Genomic DNA, 26,715 nt, shown 5'->3' with positions numbered 1-26,715 from the left:
GTTATTTATCTTGTAACTCTTGGTTAAATAACTCTATCTTTTTTCGTTCCTCATTTTACTTTTTAATATATAAAGAAGTGTAGAAATATCAGAATAAAGTGTGCAACTAAGTGAATTTTAGTTGTCATTAGAGATATTGTTAAAAAGTATTGTGTATCTTTTGAAGTGAATAAAGAATCGTAAATTTTACTCTACTAATGTGGATAGAATTCACTATGATAGTGATGATGGTGATAACGATGGTGGTAATAATGACGTCGTTGTTGACACTAATTTTCTTATGGAGTTTTTTTATTTCTAATTCGTTAAAATATTTTTTAAAGTATCCACGTATAAATAGACGTTAGCAAACTATTTCAAAATATAACTTGTTTTTTTTCTCCAGTCTAAGTTAGGCATTCAAATGAGTTTGTTATGATGGACAAACTACAGCATTTTTCTATCCAAATTGTTGGGTTGTATTTCTATTTTTAAATAGTATTCCACTTCACTATTGATACTGATCATCAAAAGTAGGATTGTTTTTGCTTTTGCCAATATTCATAAACGAGACAAATTTAATACGTATAGTCCAGTTTATGTAAATCTTTAAATTTTAATCAAATTTGTACACGATTCTTTAATTATGACTTAGATTAGATACATCTTATTTTTCAAGATTAATGATGGCGTAGAACGACATAGTAAAACTGTTAATCTAATTTGTGTAGAACTATATTTTATCAGTATGGGGATTTATGGCGGTTGTAGTATTTTCCCAGTTGAATTCACGAGTCACTCTAAGTTAGACCACCATTGAAAACCAGGAATTACTGGACAGCCTTTTCGTTCTAGGTCAACTTGTAAATTCAGCTCTTAAAATACTACAATCTCCACGAATCCTTATATTGATGATAATCATATGCTTACTAGTGAGTAGCTTCAACATGAATTTCCTGGAGCTATAGTGAGAAGTCGTGACCAGTGGAGTCCAATCCGTGTCAGGTGGAGACATTTATCCACCTCAGACAATGCACAGAGGGTTACAGAAGATCATGGATCGATTGACGTTGGAAATTAACACCTTTGAGTGGTGGCTCAGTGGTCTAGAGGTTAAGCGTTCGCGCGCGAGACCGAGGGTCCTGGGTTCGAGTAGTGCGTGGGGATCGTGAATGTGCACTGCTGGGGAGTCTCGTACTAGGACGAAACGGTCTCCTAGTGGTGATCTAGCTTAGATCGGCTCATGAATTCAAATGTGAAAGCATATTTAATACATTTATAAGATAGACTATTACTATAAGGCCAGTTCTTGACGTTATCTAATTAGACTGGTCATTTACTAATATGAATGCCAAACGTTTTGTTGTCTAGTATCCACTTCTTTTGGGAGTTTCATGAACAGGATAATTTAATGAATTTACCTTAACTTTATCCAGCTTATTAGTAGAATCTGTTATTACATAGGTATTCACGTAGTCAGTGTCATTGGGGAAAAATATCTACAAAGTACTCTTATTAGCTGAAACAATAATACAAAATCCATTTCCTTCAGACCATGAGTTCTCCTCTTTCATATTCTAACAACTTATTCAGTTAGAATACTCATCAGTGTATTGTAGAAACAACTAATGTGGTCTCAACTAACTGAAGATCTTCATAATGATAAGATGGCCATCTTTTTATCATAAAATATTATATGGGGCGTGAATAAAAATTACATGCTGTAATTAAACATGAAGCTATTGATATGTATCGTACGTCTCTTCACATTGATCACATACATACAATGTTTATCGTCTATTTTACGAGAAGTTAAAATGTCTTTTTACAACAAAATGTTTAGGTAAGAAACGGAACTACTGAATATGTTTTAAGTAGCCAACCTTAGATATGGATAAATCATGTAAATATTTTGTTAAAGGTTTTTCACGTGACAAAAAAAATATTTTGACAGTTAAATAAATAAGGTAAAAACCTCTGTGTATGTTTTTTTAAAATAATTAGACTAATTATATTTGCTATGTATGGAATTTAAAATCTGGGATTACATACAGAATCAACATTAATTGAACAGTATCCAATTTTAGAACTGTGGTCCATTGAGGAGCAAATTAAAAAAATTTACTAACTGACCCATGCTAAGACAAAAATCAAACAATATACAGTTTCCGTAAAGCTATTGTGTTTAAAATTGAGGTTCAGTGGTACCGTCGTTGATGGAATAGTAACATACTGTATACTAGAAGCTCTGAAACAGATGTTTAATGCAATTATTAGGTATATCTTGTTTTTCAACGGTTTCATCTTGATAGCTAAAAATAAAGCAAGATTATCTTAAATCATATCCTTTATGTAACATAGTCATCTTGTATACAAATACTTTTAAAATTTACGACAATAGTATACTATTAGTATTTCAAACTTTATAATTATGATCTAAATATTATTTCTAAACTATTAGAAGTGGATATGTTTTTGCTGTATAACGCTTGTAAACAATAGTTATTATCCAAAAAGTGCTGCATATAAACAATATATTAATTTCTGAAGAGTTATTGACAGAAATATCGAAATAAAAGAGAACGTATTGACAAGTTAATGAAATTGAAATGTTTAGGAGAAATATCATTGAATTATGTGAAAATAGTTTAATTGCATTTTTTAAAAGAAATAATCATATTGTAAGCAAAGATGAATAGTGGCTATCAGTGGAATCGAGGACGCGCGTTTTGTCCTATTTGGGTCTCGTCAGCTGGATGTAATTGCACCCCAGAGTTGATGTTCACTCTGGGACTCGGACCCAGTATCGTTCACTTCAAACGCTATCGCGTTATCCACTCAGCTATTGTGTCCTGATAGCCATTTGCTTGTGCAATGGGGTGAAGTTTAAATTCACTTAGTATTGTTTGTTTGAATCTTCCCATTGATGTTTAGGACTACAACTGGTCAGTCTCTAATTGGCATATGTGCATACTGTGCGTATTGCCTCGATATAGCTTTAATTCACAAGCATTGTAAGCAAAGATGAAGACTGACCAGTTGTAGTCCTAAACATCAATGGGAAGATTCAAACAAACAATACTAAGTGAATAATCATTATTGTTTGTTTATTTTACTCAAATAAATAGTTTAGAGTGAAGTATAACTATTTTGATTCCTAAATTAAAATCTATCAATTTGTATATAGAGATGTTTCCAGTCTTATGAGTTTCAGTTTTAAATTAAAACATATAATTTACTTTACTTAATTTTAAATTTTAACTGAGTTTCTCGGACTAGTCTTACCACTTGTTTATCATAAAAGTGGCAAAAGTAGGATTCAAAATTTTAATATATTGATTGAAAGTTATATTCTTTCCCTAATAATCCACCGCTTCGTAGTCAATCGAAGCAGAATATTTAAATTTATGCTCTAATACATCTTGTGTAGACACATATTTAACTAGTTACTACAGTGGGTTTGTGAAGGTTGTTCAATTTTATGGTTTATATCATTAGCTGATCTTATTTAGACAACCAGAAAATTCTGTGCGACACGTTCGTCCTAGAATGTTTTTTAGTTGGCCCTTAAGTAAGATCAGTCAGTTATGTAAACCATGAAATTCAGTAATCTCCACAAATCCTCTGTTATGAGCAGTGATCATGTGTTCACTTGTGACTAGTTTTGCAAGATAATTCCCAGAGTTCGAATGGGAAGCCGTGACCGAATTAGATCGACCATAAAAATTGATAAACTTATTGATAATTATACTCAATAACCAAATTTATATGGTCAATTCATTGTAAGCCGACAAATATTAGATAGTTTGCTGACTTACATGAAGATCTGTTTTCTGTAAATTGATGGTCACAATGTAAGATACTTAATTTAGTGTAGATATGAATACAGTTTATAGTCATTTATAATCGTCTGAGATTATTTCAATAATCTTGTAATAATTTATTGAATATGCTTAAACATTGTATAACTCATTATCCAGTCTCCCTGTTGTATCGATGGAATACTCTTTTTGTTAACTCTTATTTGTGAACACTCCCATGATATGCTACTTGTTATTAAATATTCAACACAATACATTGATTACACATCATTCCCTTTTTTATCTTGAAATAAGCGAAAACAAAAATCGGTGCAAATCAATATAAATTCATTTTATTCCGTTAGGTTCTCATCAGCTGCTTCCATCCTACAATATTTTAAAACCAAAGTTATTATAGACATTGACATACTTATAAATACGAGGATGATCAGAGATGAATATGTCTATCACGATGTAGCAAAGATTCTGATAGAGTTAATAAGATTATAGAAATTTTTGTTTCAGATAAATAATTAAATTGTGAAAGGGGGGGGGGTTCCAGAACATCGAACTAGTGATTGGAAATTAAAGAGTTTACAAACATTCGATGATTGTGTAATGAAGTAACCGGAAACAGATTAATGGTAACACTGAAAGATGTGAGTTGAAATCAATCAACGACAATGATATAATCAATGCTTCGGAAATAGTTGAAATAACTCTATTAGAATCTTCGCTATATCATGATATACATATTCATCTTTAATCACCTTTGTATTTATAAGTATGTCAATATCTGTAATACCTTTGATTATGAAATATTATAAGTTGTAAACAACCGATGAGAACCTAACGATATGAAATAAAATGGATTCATATTATTCTCCACCAATTTTCGATTTTGATCTCTTTAAAACAATAAATGTGTGTTAAAATAAATTCTTTTCTTGTATTGTAGGTTTTTTATGATTGTGTACAGGCTGATACTTTATTTGCTCACTATTGTATGAAAAAGTTTCCGGTATATTTGGAAGCCTTGCTAGACTTGTTACGAGGAAGTGTGAGTAATCATTATTAATGTCATTGTTCCATTCATTCATTAATTACAAAAGTAGTTGTGTTTAGTCGTGATAAAAGATTAGAGAAAATCAATTTTGTAGGTCATATACTTGTCAAATAATTTAGACCTGGATGTTAGACTTAATTCTTGATCGTCATTTCGATTTCATCCATAGTTTTTCTTATTAACAGCTAAAATCAATGTGGTGGATTATTTGAACTCGGACACTAACACTTTCAGGTAGCATCTCAGTCAGTCAGTGAATTTGAACATTTGTCAAATAGGTAAGGAATGTTCTTCTAAAAGATGATTGGATGGAATGTCTTTGGCTCTTTCTGAGCTTCTTAGAACTTCCTTGCGTTTATCCAAGGGCTGTCCTCACAATTATGCTTGTCTAGTCTAAGTTACTGGACTTGAATGCATAGACCAAGTAACTGTTGGTAACACTTGTCATAATTCATATCGAGACTTGGAAAGGGAATCAAATTGTATGTAAGAGGATTAGTAAAGCTGGTATCAATAATACAAGCGTTAGCAGGGAGCTTAAATTGTCTACAAGAATGAGAACAGTGTATGGAATATATGGTAAAGTTATTTTTCATGTTTCTGATGAAGACCATAGGATAATAAATGTTTACCACTATAAATAATTTTGAGTGCTTTAACTCCACATTCTTAGACTACTTATTACTACAACCTTACTTGCCCCAATGAGAAAGCCAGCTCTATTGTGATTAACGAGTAATACATCTTGGTTTGAGGACTTAAAGTGATCATTCTAACCAGACATTCCACAAAGAAATTTATATTTTAATCTTTAGAGATGAATCAATAGTAAGAATGGTTATAAAGAGGTCATTAAAAATCTTAATTTGCTCTCGAATTTGTAAAAAACGATCTATGGTAATAGCATCGTTTTCTTGTGTTCTAGATTTTTAGAATTTTTTGTTACCATCACGTGTTTATCTTTTGGTAATATTAAATATTTTTGTAATGTACTGTAAATTGATATAATTTTTCTTATTTCAATAATAATATTTTTAGATTTGTATTGTTGAAATTCAATTTACAGGTTTCAGTATCAAAATCTGATCGTGTAACTTTAGTTGAATTGGTGATGCATTCATTGACCGCATTTATTATTCAATTGGGTCATGTACCAGAAATGTAAGTTTATGTATCCATCTTTATTTTTAGTAGAAGCTTTAAATATTCGGTTAGTATTATCTCAAGAACCAGTTAATACTAGGAGTATTGGTTTCTTTTTAACGTTCATGTGTTATTTTTCCGTTAAAATATTTTACACTTGAAAAAGCTATCTATTATCATCTTCGCCAAAATGATTTCTGTCATGATATGAAATCATGCTAAAGATTAGTAAAAATTGATTGTACCAACTAGATAGTTGTTTCGGTCTAGTTGGACACTCTTTAGTCGTGTTCATTCATTATTCCGCTTAGAATTTAGCTCAGGAACTTAAGATCTTGTCAGTAGTATGATACTAAAATTTTACTGAGTTAGAAATAGGTTGTTTGCATTTTATTGACAACTAACCACTTATTACTTAACGCTTTATTTATTTTATGTTGTGCAATTATGCTACCGTTCAAATTGTGATTAGAATAACTCTACGCATCATATTTTCTCACTTAACCTTAGACAACTCTATCTGGACGTTGATCCACTGTTGATCAGTTGGTTATTATTTTCTTTAGCTAGTTCCTGACCATTCATACGATTAAAGATAACTTTCCACATAGTAAAATTGGTTTGGATATGTTAATATTATGATTCTCATTCATAAAATCTGTAACCTTAACAATGATAACGTTTATGAATACATAGTATGGAAGTTGCACTGGGATATTTTCTTAGATACTTAACATGATTAGTTTGTTTCTAGACAGCATATGTTCTGGGAAAATAACTGAATGTTTTTGACGTTTGAATCTATTTGAAAAAAAGCAATGACAATTTTTTTACCAAGTGGCCTTCATATGAAATGTTACTATATTGATATGTATGAAGTTTGTAATAGAATACAACCCATGAATATTTGTGGTCGTAAAATAGCATTATATATATATATATATATATATATATGATGAATATTTTCTTTAGAAAAACAGTTTAACCTTTTAATTCAATAAGTTGCTTTTGGTAATTAGTTCAGGTACTAATAACGTTATATTTCGCGTAGTTTTACCGTTGGTTAGTCTGTTGTTCGTTTAACTGTTGATACTCTGCAAATCTTCCAGTTAATAAATGTAACATCATTTCTGACGGTTTAAGGGTTAAGACGTGAATGTAGATACCTAATTAGTAAGATGATCTTAATAAGATTTGTAGGGGGAAATAACTTTCCAATTTGTTTCAATCTATATTTCTGAAGATTCATTTGACCAATAAGTTTGAAAATAGAATGCAATATTACAAGTACGTTCCAGAAGATGTTACCATTTTTGATTATTTCATATAGAGCAGTAACTAGACTACATCTTTGAGGAGCTTTAAATGAAATCATACTGTCCAGAAACTATGATCCATGTTTATATATATATATATATTTATACGTTTCATTATTATGACAAACAGGTCACTACTATGAATTGAATATTTTTTCTGAATTCTGTATTGACTCACTTGTAAAAATTGATACACATTATTTGAAATAATGATCAGCTATTTAAAAATAAAATGTATTTTCATTTATTGAAAACCAGTTATATAATCCCAATTCTCTTCAGTTTACCTCGGTACCCATGAGTATCTTCATGCACTAAGGTCTGAATAACAATATTTGGTTCAAGGTTAGTAGTAATAATCCGCTTTCAAACCCGTAAATCACTGCTTGAAATTACATCATATCTATATTCATCAAAACATTAACTAATTCAGTTAACTCAGTAATATTACTTGCTCTCTCCTTTAGAATATTACAGAACAAAGCACAATTTTGTAAAATGCTTGTTGAATCACATGTTCCAAGTCATGCAGTAAGTCTACTATATAGTCATTAAAATTTATGTTAATTTGTTCATTTAGAAGTTGGTTTTATTCATAGTCTATCTTCTCGTCTTAGAGTATTGTATAAACTAGAAAATAGTAATTTGATGAATAGTTAAAACTGTTAATACGATAAAGTTGTGATATAAAAAATAACAATATTAATCATAGTAACACTAACTAACCATTCAACGCTGAATTTTACCAACCGTTTAAACAGTTAACTTAAGTATTGGTTTGACTTCATACATACCTAATGAAACTAGGTAGTTCGAAATAAAATATTTCTTGTTTAGGAAAAAAGAAACGTTTTAAATATCTCCAATATATTTTTCGAGTTATATTTTAAATTTGATTATTCTTTTGTATCTTCTTGCTCGTGTTTCTTCATCATCTACTGGTGTAATGCTATTCTATACTACTTGTAACGTTAAAAGTTTGTCAATATGGTCAGTGATAAATTTTTCGTAGTCTTTTTTTTAACATTACATTATATTTCATATTACTTCTCTTTCTTCACTTCTCATCAAAGTAATTCACTTCAGTGTTCTAACAAGAATGTTTAAGAATTTAGATGGATTAATATCCCTTGAAGGTTATGAGTCACGGCTGATAACTGACCAACTGTTATCAAGTTGCATATCGAAGTAAATTATACACTTGAGAAGTGTGAATCGTATCCGATGCAAATATTTAACGAATGAATTGAAATAATAACTTACATAATACATTATTTTGAAGGGTTGTTTGAATTCTCATCTTTTTGTAACTAAATACTGAACAAATATATTATTCAGTCCAATAAATACACTAACAGTGATCATCAAAACTGATTTTAAAAATTCACCAATTAGCTTCTTTAGTGTTTTCTCTATTTGTCCCAATATTTTTATCATATATAATTTTGAACAGTTCAAGCTATCGTTATTTCATAGAACAATGATAAGATAAAGTTAATCTAAAAAATGTGATGTATATTAGTGCTTTACATTTTAAACAATCTGATCACATATATAATAGTCAAGGCATAATAAATCAAAGTCAATTAAATGAAAGTTCAAGTGAAAAAAGTGCTTTTACATTTTTGTATTGGTTGCTTTGGTCCTTCCATTGATTTTTAAGACTGGAATTGATCAGTCTCTTATTAGCCTCACTCCATAGCACAAGCCAGTGTCTATGTGGGATCAGTAGCTGAGCGGATAATACGATAGCGTTTGAAGCGAATAGTACTGAGTTCGAGTCCTGGAGTGAGCATCAATTCTGGGATGGAAGCACATCTGGCTGACGAGTTCCAAACAGAACGAAACGCACATTCTGAATTCCAATGTTAGCCACTATCTATCTCTGCTTACAGAGTAATAATTGTTAATAAAAGAGGGAGAAAATTAACATAGTGTAGAAGAAATACGTAATTTTTACATTAACTCAGGTCATAAAGTGACTTTAAGACTACCAGGGCAAATTCGAAGATTCGACAAATTGTTTCTATACACATAAGGGGAGGAGTTTGAATTTGTGAACAACCAAGGCTTCTATAAACCTAAAAATTCGTCGTTCTAAAAGCTTCGTTGATGTCTATTCTAAGCCTCATTCCATTTATATGCTTTACATATCGATTAACACGATTTAGTACTTCCCTTGTTTATTGGAGCATTATAAAATACCATGACATTTTTTAGAATAACCAAGTCTTCTCATTATTCTATCTAAATTTATAAAAAAGACTAATTGCTGTAATAATTTTACATTTTCATCATATACATGAATTTATTCACGCTTAATTCACTTTTGAAATAGGCTGCTTCAGCTCTACTTTTATCTCAAATCTATGAGCTACAAGAGTATACTATTCCAGCTAAACCAAATGATATAGTTCAGGCAATGTCATTAATTCTGGTTTCTCCAATAGCTCAAAGTCAAACTGCACGTAGTCGATTACTAGCTGCTTTAAACGAATCTACAAGAGGTGCAATCAATTTAAAAGAAAATATAAATGATTCACATAGTGAAATAGATCTATCAATGACTTTCGGTTTACCACAAATTTTATGGCCAGGTAATCATGGTTGGCTTGATGGTTTATTTAATTTAGCTCAAATTATCTGTACACAGGTTAGCTAATTCTCTCATATAATTTAGTAAATAATTCCTATATTTCGTTCTGTTTAATATTTGTTTTACTTTTAAATGTGATAATTTAATGTTTCTATAGATTTCTTAATTAAGTAAACTAGAATGAGGAATACAGTGTCAGGTGTAAACTATATGAACGACCTAAGAAATTCCAAATCACAGCTGGTATCTTTAATACGGTCGGATGACTCAAGGTCATCCACATAGTTTTATTCTACCTATACAATTTTACAGTACAGGCTTCGATAAATGTCTGAATCAGTGATTTCGATTCCGCTTTTCCAAAAGACCTCTATCTATATTTTGCTTATTGGTCATTGGAAATATTCGATTTCATATTGTTGAACCCTTACTGTTTATTGAATTCTACTGATCAAATTGATTGAATTAGGTGAAAATCGTTTAGTTTTTATTGTTCAATGCCTTTGCTGCAATACAATCTATTGTTAATAAAAGTTGTGGATGGTATGAAATTATTGCATCTATGAACGATTTTTTTCTGTCAATCGATGAGTAATTTTAATTTCTATCTATCATTTGTGATTACAGACTAAAGTAGAAATTCAGTAACGCAATTATCCTCTTTATAGTTATATTATTGTTGTTAATAACCAGTTTAACATTTAAATTTCCACCAACTCCAAATGGAATTAACTAAATAAGGAATCAAAATACATATATAGAAGTATGCATATTCATTTGTTAGATTATATTTTTATTGTATGAAGTCGAAGGCAATATTCTGATGATTACAAAAATAAGTGTGTAATTTCAAATATTATTTTGTTCAAATTATGTGTTCTAAAGTCTGACGGCTACGTTAATTGGCGTAATGTTACCTAAATAATAATTTTCTTCCATAACATCAGTTTCTCTTTAGGTAAAATATACATTCTTAACTGATGGTAGATTGTCAGTTTAAAGAGAGACCGTATGAAAGCATAGTTTTGATATTCCTTAATAATAGGTTACAGATAATAAATAGTAATTGATATTTACCTACAAAAGTAATTGTACTATATAAAATTACAAATGTTCTGAGTTTCTCGATAAATACTAATTTATGTGACTAATACAATGGAATGAAAGTATTCAAAGTACGGTGCAGGATAGTAGATCTCCGAAATCTTTTAAATGTTAGATTTAATGGAAAAATTAAATCATTATTCTTCAAACGTGTATAAAGTATAAATTTTTATTCAATTGGTTGTGTGTAATATTACCTATTTGTGATATTTTAAAGGCAGGAAACATAATTTGGCAGTCATTTCTGGAATTTCGTATATCTGAAAGAATTTGGCAGTGTTTAGAACAAATATTTGATCTGCATAAATCAACTAGTTCATCGTCAGATTCTGATTATGGTATTGATTTGGTCATGTTATCACCCAAAGGAATTTTATCAGCTTTGAATTTGGCTGCTACAATTTTCAGCAAGGTATAGTTTAGCTGATTAACCTTATAAAGGCTCTCTACTCAAACATAACTTGCGGAATTAGAGCTTTTATCGAACTGTTATCAGGAATGATAACTTCAAGTTGCACTCGTCTACATTTTCCAATCCTACTAAGCTGTTTCGTTGACATTCTTTTAGAGATAATGATCTGGTCGTTCAAATTCACAAGAACTAAACTCCTATAAGAAAAATGCACTTGTAGACTTAGAATACAAAGATGGCGTAGTAATTTTGATGAATGCACTGATAAATCCAGAGTTCTCTAATCATCTTGAGCAACAATGAAATGATGATTTAATGTTTCTCTTTCTCTAAGTAGAAAATGTTTCCTTAAGAGTAGTGCTCACCGACGCCTGAACTAGTTATAGAGAGCAATGTTGGGAACATCGACCATTTTACTCATTTTAAAATTTTTATTAGTCATGGTGGGTTCTTGTCTCACAAAATGTCGTCACGAATGCAGAAAACCTGGTAAACTTTTGTCAACTCGCGTTATCTCACTACACGATGCTTTCTGGTATAGAAATTAGTCGAAACAGAAGTAGAATAAGAGAAACCGAGATGTGACATCAGCTTAATAAAGTCATTGATTGTTGAACTGTACCATGTTTAGATCCGCACGATTATTGTAATTAATGATTAGAAACGTCTGGTGATGCGATCTAGATGTACCGTACATGTTTATGTGGAATAATTAATTGCACGTATCAGTCTGTTTTAGCATGTCTTTTTATAATTCAATACCTACTGTGTTTAATTCACTATTTTGAATGATGATAATTCAAGTTTAGATAAATTGTTATTCTCCTACTTCCTTTAAAATCAGTTTCATATTCATATATGATAAATAACTTGATCTTCTTCTTTATAGATCTCCATGAGTGTACATATATGCGCTCGTATATGTCACTTAGATTCGTGTCAATAACAAGTTATTGTTATTATTATTATTATTTTCCTTAGGAAAAATATTAAACGAATAACGTTTTATCCCTGTGGTATAGAGATCTATAATAAATAAATTTGTTGGATCAATTAATCATTTTTTTTTCTTTAGGACATTGAATCATGTATTTTCCTTCCTTTCTTTTGTCTTTAATAAATAGAGAGAAGTGTTATCCATTCTTCTGTATATCATGATTGATGTAATGTTCGATGATGACGTCATTAGTAGAAAGAATAAATATGATTGTCGTCTTATCTTTCTTATACTTATGTGTTTCAATGAATCTTTTCGGCATAATTAATAAAATGATCAGATAACGTTTGTTTTCTAAATAATGGGATACTGTATGTATTCAAGTATGTATATTTGTCGCTAGGTATGGATAAATTATATGATGTATCGAAAAGATCTATGTTCTAATACAAGTGGATACATATACATAAATATGTTTATTAGATTGAATATCACGGCTTAGATGTTGAATTAGATGACGTCATAAGCTATTATTATGTTGTATTGTTTATTTAAATCTTTTTCTATCCATTGACAATTTAGCCTATTTTAATGAATAACTACTTGTTAATTGATATTTTTCTGATGAAGATCATGAATCGATCAATGTTAGACTACCATTGAAAACCTGGAAGCACTGGACAGTCGTTTCTTCCTAGTATGGAACTCATCAGCTGTGCTCATTCGCGATCTCACGCATGTGATTTGAACCCAAGACCTTCTATCTCACGCGTGAACGCTTAACCTCTAGACCAGTGGGCCGGAATCCAACGGTAGTAATGTCTAACTTCAACCCATCCACAAAATTGCGCGACTAAATTGAAGGTCCTGGGTTCGAGCCCCATGTGTGGGATCATGGATACGTACTGTTGAAGAGTCCCATACTAGGACGAAACGACTGTCCAGTACGTCCAGGTTTTCAATGGTGGTCTAACATTGACATATTCGTGATCTCAATCAAAAACTCAACAATCTCCGTAACTCCATACTGATTACCTATTTCTGTTTAATTATTTCAGTCTTCAAATATGAAAGCAGCATTATCTATCAAAAAGATTTTTTTGTTTGAAAAATATAATTTCAAACTGTCAGGATACAGATTATACACTTTTTGGATGACATTATATGGGGAATCGAATTTCACTAATTATGGAAGACTACTATTTCCATATAACCCGATATCATTTGATATTTTCGACAAACATATTGTGTATATATGTTCTAGCCATTTTATTGTTGAATATTCGTTAACATTTAAGTCAGGTCCAATTCTTGCTGTTCATTGATCATTAAAAATTGTAACTCATCACTTCACTGTAGATTTTCTGTATTAACACTAATGCAGGTATGATGTAGGCTGCCATAACAGTAAATTAAGAAACAACTAGTGATGCGAAGGTTGTTACATTATTGCAATCTGTGAATTCATTGACTGTTGTTCGCAGCCATGTCAACATTTGCGTACTTTCTCTTTGGGTATCGTGTCGCAGTTTAACTCATGATTAAAGACTTCAAGTAACCTGACAAAATATCCTTCGTAGTGGTAGAGTTGCATTTATCCTCCATGCTCCTCTAATTTTTGAGATAAAAAACATTCTTGACTTTTTATACTTTTCTCTCATTTCTATATTTTAAACTGCGCACACATTATTTGTTTTTTCTGCTTCTTATTTTGTAATCCCGATAGATATTCATAATAGGTTTTAAGTTGGTCGAAATATCTTTACACTCAAATTACAAGAACACATGTGTGTTTAATCTACCTGTTTTTTTCCAAAACCAGAAGCGACCAAAATAAGTAGATGATTTTCGCTTTATTCTGAACTACAAATATAAGTATGTCTGGAACTAAATCTGACCATCTACTGTTTCAATCCCTAAGGTGGGATTGGTACGGGAGAGCTGATTTTTGAAAGCATTTAATGTTTAGTTGTTATATACTGTTGTGAGTTTCGGTACTTTTTAAATGCTTATTTTACAGACTGAACTCATCAGTATCTTTTAGTATAGACGTAGGGTCTTTATCGAAAAGCTTGATTTTGCCTTTATTCAAATTGTGATTTTACCATATCATAAGTGAAAATATTGTTGTAATTTCTATCACTGTTTATTTTACTATCATTAATGTGAATCTCTATCATAGTTTCTACTTTTATTTGTTTACTTATATTCAGAAGCCAAAATTATGCATCGAAACGTTATTATGTAATCAAAGTCAGATGTTATCCGTACTGAAACATTTTTTCACAACAAAATGCATTGAAGAACTACGTCAAAGGTGAGTTTTTTCAATGTTTGGGATTTACTATAATTCATTTTTATTCAAAAGTGTATTGCTCACATTTTTAAGGGTCGATGAATAAGTCATTTTCTGTCCATATATTATACACTGAATATTGCTAAATGTTTATGTTGGGCGTTTGTCCGAATATGATATATACATATATGCTTCGTACGCGCTACCCCGATCAGGTACCTGAGTCAGAAAACCAGTAATGAGTAGGAAGCTTTTATCGACTAACCAAGATCAAGATACATGCATAAGCTTATCGGTTAATATGTTCTTCAGAATAATGATAGGTGGTCACCTTAACGTTTAAGTTAAACTTCAGAACCTTGTAAAGAGTAATTCAATTTATTTCATTGAAATATTTTATAAGACTGTCTATTAGCTATTTGTTTTTTTGCCTTCAATAGTTTTCACTTATAACACTTTGACATTGTAATAACTTCACGAGAGGCTCTGATTTCATACTTGTTCACATTCATTGCTATTTTTTGTATATATTAAGCAGTCCTTACATTTGCTATTTGAGGTCTGAAAAAGTTTGCTATTGTTCCTATGTAAATGATTAACGTGGTTTGATTTTGAGATCACTAATTTTTAGCAATAAACGTAAAACTTCGATTCATCTGGGTTTTTTTCACCATTTTCATTTCTTTTAATTTTAAAGGTTCAACACCATAACCAAATGCGTTGTCATCTCTTCTTGCTTTTTTTTGATATTCTAATCGTTATTATCTCGTTTCTTGCTAATTTACATAATTCAAATTTATACAGGATTAGTAAATTCTATTTATTTCTTTTTGTCTCTTTGTCAAAGTAAAATGTACGTGCGAATGAGTTCATAGGGTCAAATAATTTAATGCTTCCTTTTATTTTAATCAAATATATTTTTGAAGTTTGTACATTACTGATTTTTAATTTTATTCCAGATTAGGGAAGAGAATCACTCTTGTAATATATTTCACTTGTATCCACTTTCAAATGAAGAGATGGTTGTTTATCAACCCTCATATGGTTTTCTTTTCGTACTTACTTACTTACTTACTCCTGTTACCCCTCGTGGAGGAGCAAAGGCCGCCCATCAGCACTCTTCATCCAACTCTGTCCTGGGCAATCCGTTACAGTTCTTTCCAGTTGTTATTCATCCTTTTCATATCTGCTTCTATTTCCCAGCCTAATGTGTTCTTTGGCCTTCCTCTTGTCCGCTTCCCCTCCGGATTCTAAGTTAGGGATTGTCTCGTGATATATATATATATATATTGGTTAATTTGGAAACACGAATATTGGACTATGTACACATAAAATCAATGTATCATAACACGTCAATTGTTCATAAGAAAATCATATGTAAATTTAAGATTTGAGATGAGTTGAATGAAGCAACAATAATCTAATAACTTATATTTGTTCATAGACCTAATATTATAAATTGAATTTACTTACTTACTTACTTACGCTTGTTACCCTCAATGGAGCATAGGCCTCTGACCAGTATTTTCCAACCCACTCGATCCTGGGCCATCTTTTCAAGTTCTATCCTAATTTTTTTCATTCTTCTCATATCTGTCTCCATTTCTCGGCGAATTGTGTTCCTTGGGCTTCCCTTTCTCCTTTGGCCTTCAGGATTCCATGTGAGGGCTTATCTTGTGACACAGTTGGGCGCTTTCCTCAATTTGTGTCCTATCCACTTCCAGCACTTCTTCCGATTTCTTCCTCCGCTGGAATCTGGTTTGTTGTCTCCCACAGTAATTTGTTGCTATAAATTGAATTAGTGAGCATAAAATAAATAAGTGTTGAGTAAATATTTATTTGTTTGTTTTTTAAGAAAGAGAACATACAATATGATTAACTTGTTTAGTTATTTGTATAAAACTCTTCTCTTTTTCGCTAAAATTCCTTATGAATTTAATCAATGAAAAACAAATTACCGATTTAATTTTACTCGATTTAAGTAATTAGTTTTACATAAAACTGATTGAATAACTTCATGGACAAACTAAAGAGATTGTCAATGGTTCATATTGCTTATGTTATTTTCAGTTAATGAATAATCAGGAAAATAAATTTTGTCAAAGATTATTCTTTGTATATCGACTGTTTGTTTTATGCATATAAAAATATTTCATTAGGTATGTGTAAAGACTGTATAATAATTTTTGTATGAATAGATTTATGTACATCTATCATATACTACGAGGACTACCGAAATTCTAAATGGAATATTAAATTGTATATGATGAGTTTAATATTTAAAAGAAATAACTGTACATCGTTTGTAAATAACACAGAGCGTCCTTTAAATGGATTATTGTTTCTGATTAGAATATTGGAATGAGGGAATTTAATGTTAGATTTGAATTAGTGTTATATTTTTGTCACTTTATTTTAATCAAGTAGAACTATATGTGTTCTAAAGTTCATATAACTTATTCATTTCTTTGGACAGAACTATCTTGTAACTGCACTGTACTTACTTCCGCGTATTACCCCTCGTAGGGTTACATAGGCCTCCCACAAGCGTTCTCCATTGAAATCTATCCTCGGCAATCCTTTCCATTACTTTTCAGTTGCTATTCATCCTTTTTATGTTTGCTTCAAATCCTCAACACAGTGTGTTCTTTGGTCTTTGTCTTTTTCTTTTCCCTTCAGTATTCCAAGTTAGGGCTTGGTTCGTGATGCGGTTTGATGATTTCCTTAATGTATGTCCTATCCACTTCCATCATCTTTTCTTAATTACCTCTTTAGTTGGAAGCTGGTTTATTCTCTTTTACAGTGAGCTGTAACTACACTGTACTCCAAACATTTATTTCTTATTAAGTGATACCTGCTAGAGAAATGTTAAAATCCATGGGACTCTGAACAGGTGTTGGATCATAGTTTGTAACTTTGTAGCTGTGTTCAAACTGACTGAATGTAAAAATGTGATCTATCTCATTTAGTTCAGTGTTTTTAAATAGTATTGTATTTGTTACGAAGCATAAACGTTTTCCACGTGAATTCATGTGTTCAGTGAACCATTACTATATACAGGATACGCAAAATACTAGAAAGAAATGACTTTTCACTACTTATTGGTTTTTACCAGTTTCATGATGTTTTGTTCTCTCAATAGAATAATCTAACGGTGAAGTCTTCATTGTCTTTCTCGACAAAATCATTAAAACAAAAATAATAGATAAGTGAAACTTCGCTCCGATCAACTAGCAGCTTGTTATGTTATCATAGAATCTCATCAGTTATCATCTACAAGTTTGTTTGAATTGTTTTCATCTGCAGTCTGATCTCTGACTTGGGGGTTGTTTATCAGCTTCCTTACTGCTTAATAGATTGAATTGTTTTCAACATATCTGTTGATTTATGTGTAATCAAAGTCTTGGGAACCTAAAAATTCTTGGCTTTTCTTTATGTCTCCTCCGTCCAATAATAATAAGTTTTCGCAATTAAACATATCTCCGTGGTTGTTCTTAAACATTGATGTAAGTGAAGTTATGCCATGTCGCTCAGCTTCGAACTGGTGTTCACGTAGACGGAGATGGTATCTACTTTATCATACGTAATGCTTCTCATAATTATTGCAATTTATCTCGTGAATAACTTTCAGTTGCTTTCTATTGTGGTTATATTCTTTTGGCTTGAACATTATTGATTGCAAAAATCTTATAAGTTTGTGATCTACACATATTCTTAGTAGCTACTGAGGTGAAACATCTTCACAATTTTGAGTTTAAGCTAAAAATATTTTCCAGTCTTCCATCTATTTAACAACGATTACTAATTTGTGATAACATCTTACCAATTATACAAAGACATTTTGTTTTAATCCTGTCATTAGTTTTATTTCAACTACTTTACAAAAAAAAGACGTCGATTTACAGATTTGATAAGTTTTACAACTTAAGTGCCTAGTGGAGTAACTAAAATGCTTTTTTTTCCAAAAAAAATAAAATAAAATAGACAAACCTCTATGTTTTCAGCACTTTGAATTGTTCCCCTATAGAGCTTTTTTTGTTTATTAAGTATTTTGTTTCCAACCTACTTTTTTTTCTTTTTATGAAGATAATTAAAATAAATAATCAGAGCCTTTATATTATCTGACTGTGTTTTATATAATTCAAAGCATTCAGTTTTGTTTAGAAAAAAAAACAATGGGGAAAATAAAAGGAAAAGATCATGATAACAATAAAATTTAATCATACTGACCTACTATTCATATTCAGTAGTATGTTTTTGTCCGAAAGAAAATCTTTATTAAAGAAAATTGAAATTATAACTATAATGGTCCTTCTTTTTATTCATATCGGTATAAAGCCATACTACTGGCTAAGATTTTGAAAACCGTGCTAATGGGCCAATTTTTTTGTTTTTACCCATTATGACTTTTTTTTGTTTGCATTAATGTACATTTGGATAATAAAAATGGAAATTTAAAATTTTAAGGTAGCTTAAAATGAATTATGCATAAATACTTTAAAGTTCTTCATATAAAATGAAATTTTTCCTTTAGAATAGAGTTTAACACAAATTATAGTAATGTGAATTCTATATATTCAAATGTAGTTGTATGTGAGAAAAATTCACTCCGTAGATATTCGAAGTTCCATCTCTTAATGCTTCAGTTGAAAATACTACATTTTTAGATGTTTAAACATTAAAGATATTTCTTTGTATTCTTAGGTAGTATTCTATATGGATTAACATCATTTAGGGTACTTTTTAAACCAAGAGAAACTGGGAAAATGTTCGATTTCATATGAGATGCCTTACTTTTTTCATCAATGACACTAAATAATTGTCGATGTATGTCATATATTGATAGGAGTTAGGTATGTTTTACAGTTCAATTCAGTCTCAATGTTTCAAGTGTTTTAAAAAACCATCATTAAGGCTAAATGTCTCGAAGTAAATGCGTTTCAATCATCAACTGTAATATCACGGTTACTGAACTAGTTTTAATGTAAATGCAAATTGTTTTTAATAGACAAAATAAACAAATCTAATATCACATCAACCGATTGATCTTATCGATATTCATGCATATGTGGATACATTATTAGGAATGAGTAATCGTTGAGACACATAAATTTGGGGTACAAACAGAGAAATTTTGATTATTTTGTAAAAATAGATGGTAATTGCCGATTTCTTTAAATTATCAACCATACAATTGAAACGAAAGATGAAATAATTTTCGTAGTTTATAATATGGATATAAACTAGGTTTATGTGAAAATTCAACACGCTCTTAATATTTCAGTTGTTTCTACTCATAATAAACCTATTCGGGTAATGTTGATTGTTTTTTATTAGTTTCCATGTACCCAGTATAATTGTTTGTATGTTATAGTTACATTTTTCACTGGTAAAATGTTTCATACAAATCCATTATGAAACCAATGTTCATTACTCAATGTGTTTTATCGGTTGCATTTTACTTGTTTTAATTGAACTTTTAATTTACGATTATGTGGTCAATTAGTTATTTCTCAAAAATGTATTGATCGTTTGAGTACACGTACTAGTACATGTACCTTTAATGTATATGAAAAAACTAAGTTCAGAGGGAATACATATATTTATTTAGAGGGAACACAGATTTTTTATAAAATATATACATTTACATTTCAATCTCCCATTTGAATGTATTATACGTTCTGCAGCCCAAACTGATTGTAGACTTTCTTCCATATCTTCTCTTATGGCCTTACAAGTATTCCAAACTCGTCTTACTTTTGGCTTCCTGAGATTCTTGTTTTCAGCTGTCAACTGCAGCAACTTCTATGCAACGTTCCACTGCATACTACTTATAAGCAATCTTGTGAGTAGTATCCACTAGACTAGTACTTCAAAAGAAAAATGTCAATAGAAAAAATTGCCTCTTTAAGTTTTTTTTATTATTTTTTATGTTTACTTTGAAAATGACATCAAATATAATGTTCGACTGAATATGTAATATTTTTATACATCAGACTGTAAGAATATTTTTTTATTATATTAGTCTTTGACACTAATGCCATTTTCAACAACTTAAATTATATTTATAGCACACAGTTAATGTTTGATTTAACATTTTATTCAGTTAAATGTCATAGTAGTATAAATCATTAATTTTTTTATATATTTCGAACGTGAAAATTGAAAGAAAGCAATTGACAACTGTATCTTATTTTAATTCTGTAGAATATAATTAGTCCATGATGATAATTTTACATGAGATCGAGCACTAAACGTTCAGATCTTTTAACTAACACTATACATCGTACTTACATACAGACGGACGTAACGTACGTCATGTAAAACATTCAGATGAATTGACCAAATATTCTTTCAGTCTTAGTTTCATTAAGTTACAACTCCCATTTCACTAAAAATTTGACAAATCTATCATGATATTCTCTAATGCTTGCTCGTTTGCATCGTTTACTCAACAAAAGGAATAGTTATTTTCTTGTATTATTCTTGAACTAATCCAGAATCTATGTAAAAGCACCATAAGTAGTGATATTAACTCCCTTAATTTGTTTTAACTGTCATCCTTTTGTAATATAATCAGTTATCTGTGTACAAAAGAAAAGTTTTTTTATATAGAAAAAACATTTTATCTACAGCTTCAATGTGTTTATTATGGAAATGTTGTCTACCGGTGCTTCAATTCGATTAGATTTCTATGTCATAACAAAATCTTCATTTTGATGTTTGACTTATGAGTGAAAAGTTTGACTAAAACAGACACTTTATTTCAATTGATCATCAGTGTATTTTTCCCACAAAACCTTAAAAGTTACATCATTATTTATGAATATTAAGATGAGACACTTTGGAAAAAATTAAACAAATAAACATTTAAGAAAGTCTAAATTCAATCAATTTGCAAACACTATTGCCTGAGGTAGACAACTGTCTCACGCTGAATTTTGTCAGACTTCAATGATCGTAATTTCCGACAAAAACTCTAGGAACCGCATTTTGGAGTTAATCACTAATGAGCACATTATAAATATCAGAATAAGGTTTGGTGAAGTTTATAGAATTTTCATTGTTCAAATCACAGACTGATTTTATTTAGATCACCATTGAATCGAACTACGGAAGCTTCTTTCTTGCATACGGACCCTAAACCTCTAAATTGAAGAGCCAAAGTTCGACATTTTTAATGTCTAACTTCAATCCATTCAGAATACTAATCAATCATCATCCATTTTCTGTGGTAGGTGGAAGGTACTGATTTTGATTTCTGGATACTCATAGTTTGGAAGTCCAATGCTAGGACTAAACGTCTGTTCAGTTCTTCCATGTTTTTAATAATGGTTTAACTAAGATCAGTTTGCGATTTGAACTATGAAGATTCTACATTCTCTGCAAAGCGCTATATTGAGTTTTGGGAAAATATTTATCATTGAAATAATATTAGCCTAATGATAAAACTACTTGTTTTCTCACTGTCATACTAGTGTAGCTGAACGTGAAGTGTATTATTATTTTGACACACTGATTTATGTTATTTGGAGTATCTTGATACGAAGATATAGTTGCTATTATGGTGAAAGGATTGATTTAATAAAATATGGATTTAAATTGGATTTTAAATGCAAATTACTCAGTCAAACATATTATTTTTGAGTTTAAAATGAAGAGCACAAGGTTGTTAATGAAACTGTCAAACAAATTCATTGATCACTATTCCCATCAAGAACTCACTGTTGTTGTAGACAGTATTCAAAAGGTTACTTAAGTGTCTTCTAACTAATTAATGTTTTATATAATTAATAATTTTTAAATAATTTTCGTTTATCCATTATTGTTTTTCTCTTCTCTTATAGTTCATGGGCGGCACTACATCCAACAGATTTAGTATTGGATATACTTAGTTCTTGTGCTCACTTATTATATTTTCCGTATAAAAATGCTGACGAAGAGTATCAAATTGCATTGACTAAGTAAGTAGTATGCTTAATCTGCGTTATATTCCTTAACTAGATTTATCATTTCTTTCAATTCATTTTTGCATTGTTTATTTGAATGTTCTCACTGATGTTTGGGACTGCGATTGATCAGCCTTTGAGTTTGAGTTCCGTACTGAACGTCAACTCCGAGATGCCGGCACATCCAACTGACGAGTTTCGAATAGGACGAAACGGGCATCTTAGATCCCACTCCTAGCCACCATATATCTTTGCTGATCATTTTTTGTTTTATTATATATAGTGTACATACAGTTAATCCATTTAAATACCTAGGCAAATGATTTCGTTTACTAACTAAAAGTACCATTTATTCTTCAAACATTAAAAATAATAATAAATTTGATATTGGGAATAAGTCCATTGGTGACTATTATTGCTGTTAAAAAATATTCTCTGAATGTTTGATTTTTTCGGCGAAATTAGTACAAAAGCGTAATTCATCAGACGCTATCACAGTGATCTATACTTAACTTATGAAATTTTATAATATTCCTTAATCACGTTATCAGTACCATCTTTTAATGATATTTATACGAAGACCCAAGATTGTTTATTATTTAATCCATCAGTAATGTCAGTTTAATTGAACAAACAAAAGAAACGATTTCTTATTGAGTTTTGTTTTTATATAGAACTTGAATCATCGATAATTAGATTTCTTGTAATTATCCCTCGTGATTTATCCTTGACATCATTAGTTTGTTGAATACCATTCTCAAGATAATGAAATCTTCTTCAATGCTCTTTGTTTTTGTATGAAAAAACCTATGAACACTAGGTAACTGTTTCGTCCTAGTTCTAAGTGTTTTCTTTTTATTTCTTATGGTGACTATGTTTCACTTTAAATCAATGATTCAAAATTCATTTGTATGTATTTCTTAATCCAATTACTACTACTCGTAATGAATATATAATTAGGGGGGCTCTGGTAGGTTCTGGGTCCGAATCTCGCGAGTGCGGAATCGTGGATGCGCACTGCTGAGGAGTCCCTATAGTAGGACGAAACAGCCGTCCAGTGCTTCCAGGTTTTCCATGGTGATCTAGCTTCAATTGACTCATGATTTCAACTTTGGAATATATAATTGTCTGAACTTTAGTTGTTTAATAATTTTTTTTTGTTTTGTTTTTTTTATTTGTTAATTATTACATAATATAGGGTTTATGTAGAAAATCATTTATTAACTCATTTTATCCATTCATTATGTAATATCTATAATTTAACAAATTCACATACATCATATAAGAAAAACTCAAATAATACCTATTTAAACAATTCTATTATCAATAATAAATGTAAAAATATAATTACATTGAAATCATTAGATAATGATCCTGTATTACTTGCACATACTCAATCTATCCTACTGATTGCATTTAAACTATGCTGTAATCCAATAAATTTACATGGTACAGAAAATTCTGGTGATATATCGAATTTATATGGTCTATATGAAACACTTAGTGAAGAACAAGGTTTAATATATCAAAAAACTTTGGGTAAACAATTGATTAATTTACTATTTGGATCAGATTTGGATGATTATGAACCGGAAGTAAAAGCGGTAGGTTGATTAATTCATTGCTTTGTTCTCTGTTTTATAAATTAAGAATTGTTTTTTTGTGTCATCGAGATGATGAAATAACTTAAATTAGACAACTGTTCAAAAGCTGGGATATATTGGATAATCTTTTCGTCTTAGCATGAGATTACTTAGCAGTACTCATTCACCACCTCACAGACGATATAATTTTCTAGCTTTAAATTAAAGATGATTATGTAAATATGATTAAGGTGTTCTAGTGTTGTGTGCGCTACTTATGCGAACAGACATAAGTAGTTGAATGCTTATCAGCAGAAGATTAAAATGAAGAGAACAGGAAGTAAAACGGAGAGCAATCAAAATAACAACATAATTAGAAGAATGATGGAGTACATCAAGGACAACTCAAGGAAAATGTGCAAATGCTGTATTTATTGTTTGATTTTCATATTTTACAAAGTTTTCCTCACCAACTCTGTTATCCTCAACTGTAAGCTATGGAACTATTCTTAATCATTTTTAAACGATTCTAATGAGATAACCTTACTTGTTGCTTCGTTTTATAGTTTCCATCTCTGTTTTACTTCTATGATTATTGATTTCTAATTTTATTAGTAATTTATTCAGTGATATTGTCTTCTTATTTTCATCATCGTTAGAATTATTCGACTATTGTTGATATTTGTAATTAATATTACTCAATTTAATCAGTTTGTTTCCTACGTTTGATTACATCATGAATTGAATCACTCTGATTTCTCACTACTCTATTATTTGTATCAGTCAGTCAGCTACAATTTAGGACAAGGCACATATATGCATTGATCCAAGTTGCCATACCTCGTTAGCACAACAATATGAACACCGAATTTGTAGAAGTAGTTAATTTAGTGGTCATATATAAAAGAAAGGTTGTATATAAGGATATAGTATGGGAAGGAAGACAGATATGAGACAATTTTAATCTCAAAGTTTAAGGAAAGATAAAGAGTGTATACACATGCGCCATTGTGATCGATTCTGAGCCATTTCACCTAGAGTCTCCAGCCATTGGCTAATATTTATATGACTTGCCATTAATGATGATTATATATGATCATAGAACTAAATTGCTTTAATGTATTTAAAGTGTAAAATGTTGTTACATTTCTGTACTCAGAGTTCTTTTTTTTCGTTTTAACATGTTTAATATTTTCAGGAAAGTATGCATTGCATTATTTCATAAGTTCATTTTGTTACAATCATAAGTAATCATTATGAAATACAGCTGCATCCTATGAAAAATAGCTGTAAAACACTAATATCTGTTTGACCTATCGCAGTTTTCTAGTTGAGATTACAGAAATCATAGAACTCGGCAGTTTAAACGCTTATATATATATATATATATGTTACCAATCTCTGTTGCATTTTTACAGTATCCTTTCGTACTCAAATACAAAGCGGCAATCTCAATGTATCCTGTTAACTAAGTTTTTTCAACTATTTTTTTCAGTCAATCAAATCAAATTAATTTCTCAATAATAGAAGTTAACACTTGATTGATTTACAATTAGTTCTCAAGTTAACTAAATATTATAAAATCCATCATTTTTTAAAAGAATCCGTTCATATTTATAATAAAATGATGATTCAAGGATATTTTTCCATCTGAATTAAAAGTTTTTTACTATTTTAATTTGATTTTCATATAACGGATATTTCCCATAAGTAGTAGTTCTTGATTATATCATATGCGCATTCGTTCATTTTGTTTTTAATTAGACTGACTATTCTCCTCGCTTTTTTCCGTATACATTTGAAATATTTAAAATAAAATAGTTGTTACATTCATTATTTTTTTCTTTTCTAATATTCATTATAATCTGAAAAATATCTTATCGTAGTTATATGGTAGACAGACTTACATACTACGCTTATCTAGTAAGTAATATATAGGCTATTTCTTGGTAGACTAATAAATGATCAAATCTTTTTAAGCTGTAATGTCCGGAAAAGAGAGAGAGGAAGAAAAAAATCAGCATCATTAATTGTAGTCTTAATTTTGATAATTTTATATACCCTATCTGATACTTGATAATACAATTAGTCTAGTTTAACTACAGAAGATTCGAGCTTTTAGTTCAATTTATCGATTAATATCCAATTGCGTTAGCCAGTAGTTTGCCACTTCATTAAAGAAAAACCATATGACTGACATTTAAATATTACATAAATTTTCAGGTAATTTCCTAATGGAATATATTAATAGGATGATTATTCCTAGTAAATTTATATAATGTTCTGGTATTCGAACAAAAGTTTTTTTATCCTGTGTCATAATAGAAATAAAAGTTGCAAAAAATCGAAAGTGAATGATTTATATCAAATTGTTTTTGTGTATGTTTATTTTCCGAAACACATCTCCCCGTTATTTATAATGCTTAGAATTTAAAATCTATTCTTCATGAAATTCCTGTGATGTCAAAGGATTTCTTTATTGTCGTCACTGTATCACTTTGTTTACACTTGTTATTTTCAATAGTTTTTTCCTT

The 26,715-nt window shown here is 30.2% G+C and overlaps 1 protein-coding gene across 1 annotated transcript in view; it reads left to right on the top strand.

Annotated features, from left to right (window-relative positions):
- Positions 1-26,715, top strand: part of Smp_132260 (serine/threonine kinase) — a gene marked incomplete at both ends in the record, with an annotated part of 70,459 nt that overhangs the window by 28,395 nt on the left and 15,349 nt on the right. The window contains 8 exons of the mRNA XM_018798943.1: positions 4,738-4,839; positions 5,912-6,006; positions 7,772-7,835; positions 9,643-9,957; positions 11,222-11,416; positions 14,567-14,670; positions 22,497-22,592; positions 23,797-24,202. Of these exons, the coding sequence (XP_018650781.1) occupies positions 4,738-4,839; positions 5,912-6,006; positions 7,772-7,835; positions 9,643-9,957; positions 11,222-11,416; positions 14,567-14,670; positions 22,497-22,592; positions 23,797-24,202 (1,377 nt within the window). The remainder of the gene's footprint in view (positions 1-4,737; positions 4,840-5,911; positions 6,007-7,771; positions 7,836-9,642; positions 9,958-11,221; positions 11,417-14,566; positions 14,671-22,496; positions 22,593-23,796; positions 24,203-26,715) is intronic.

Source organism: Schistosoma mansoni, chromosome 3 (genome assembly GCF_000237925.1).
Source record: "Schistosoma mansoni strain Puerto Rico chromosome 3, complete genome".
Taxonomy (NCBI): domain Eukaryota; kingdom Metazoa; phylum Platyhelminthes; class Trematoda; order Strigeidida; family Schistosomatidae; genus Schistosoma; species Schistosoma mansoni.
The sequence above is the reverse complement of the archived record's forward strand: the minus strand, read 5'-3'. Positions and strand labels throughout refer to the sequence as shown.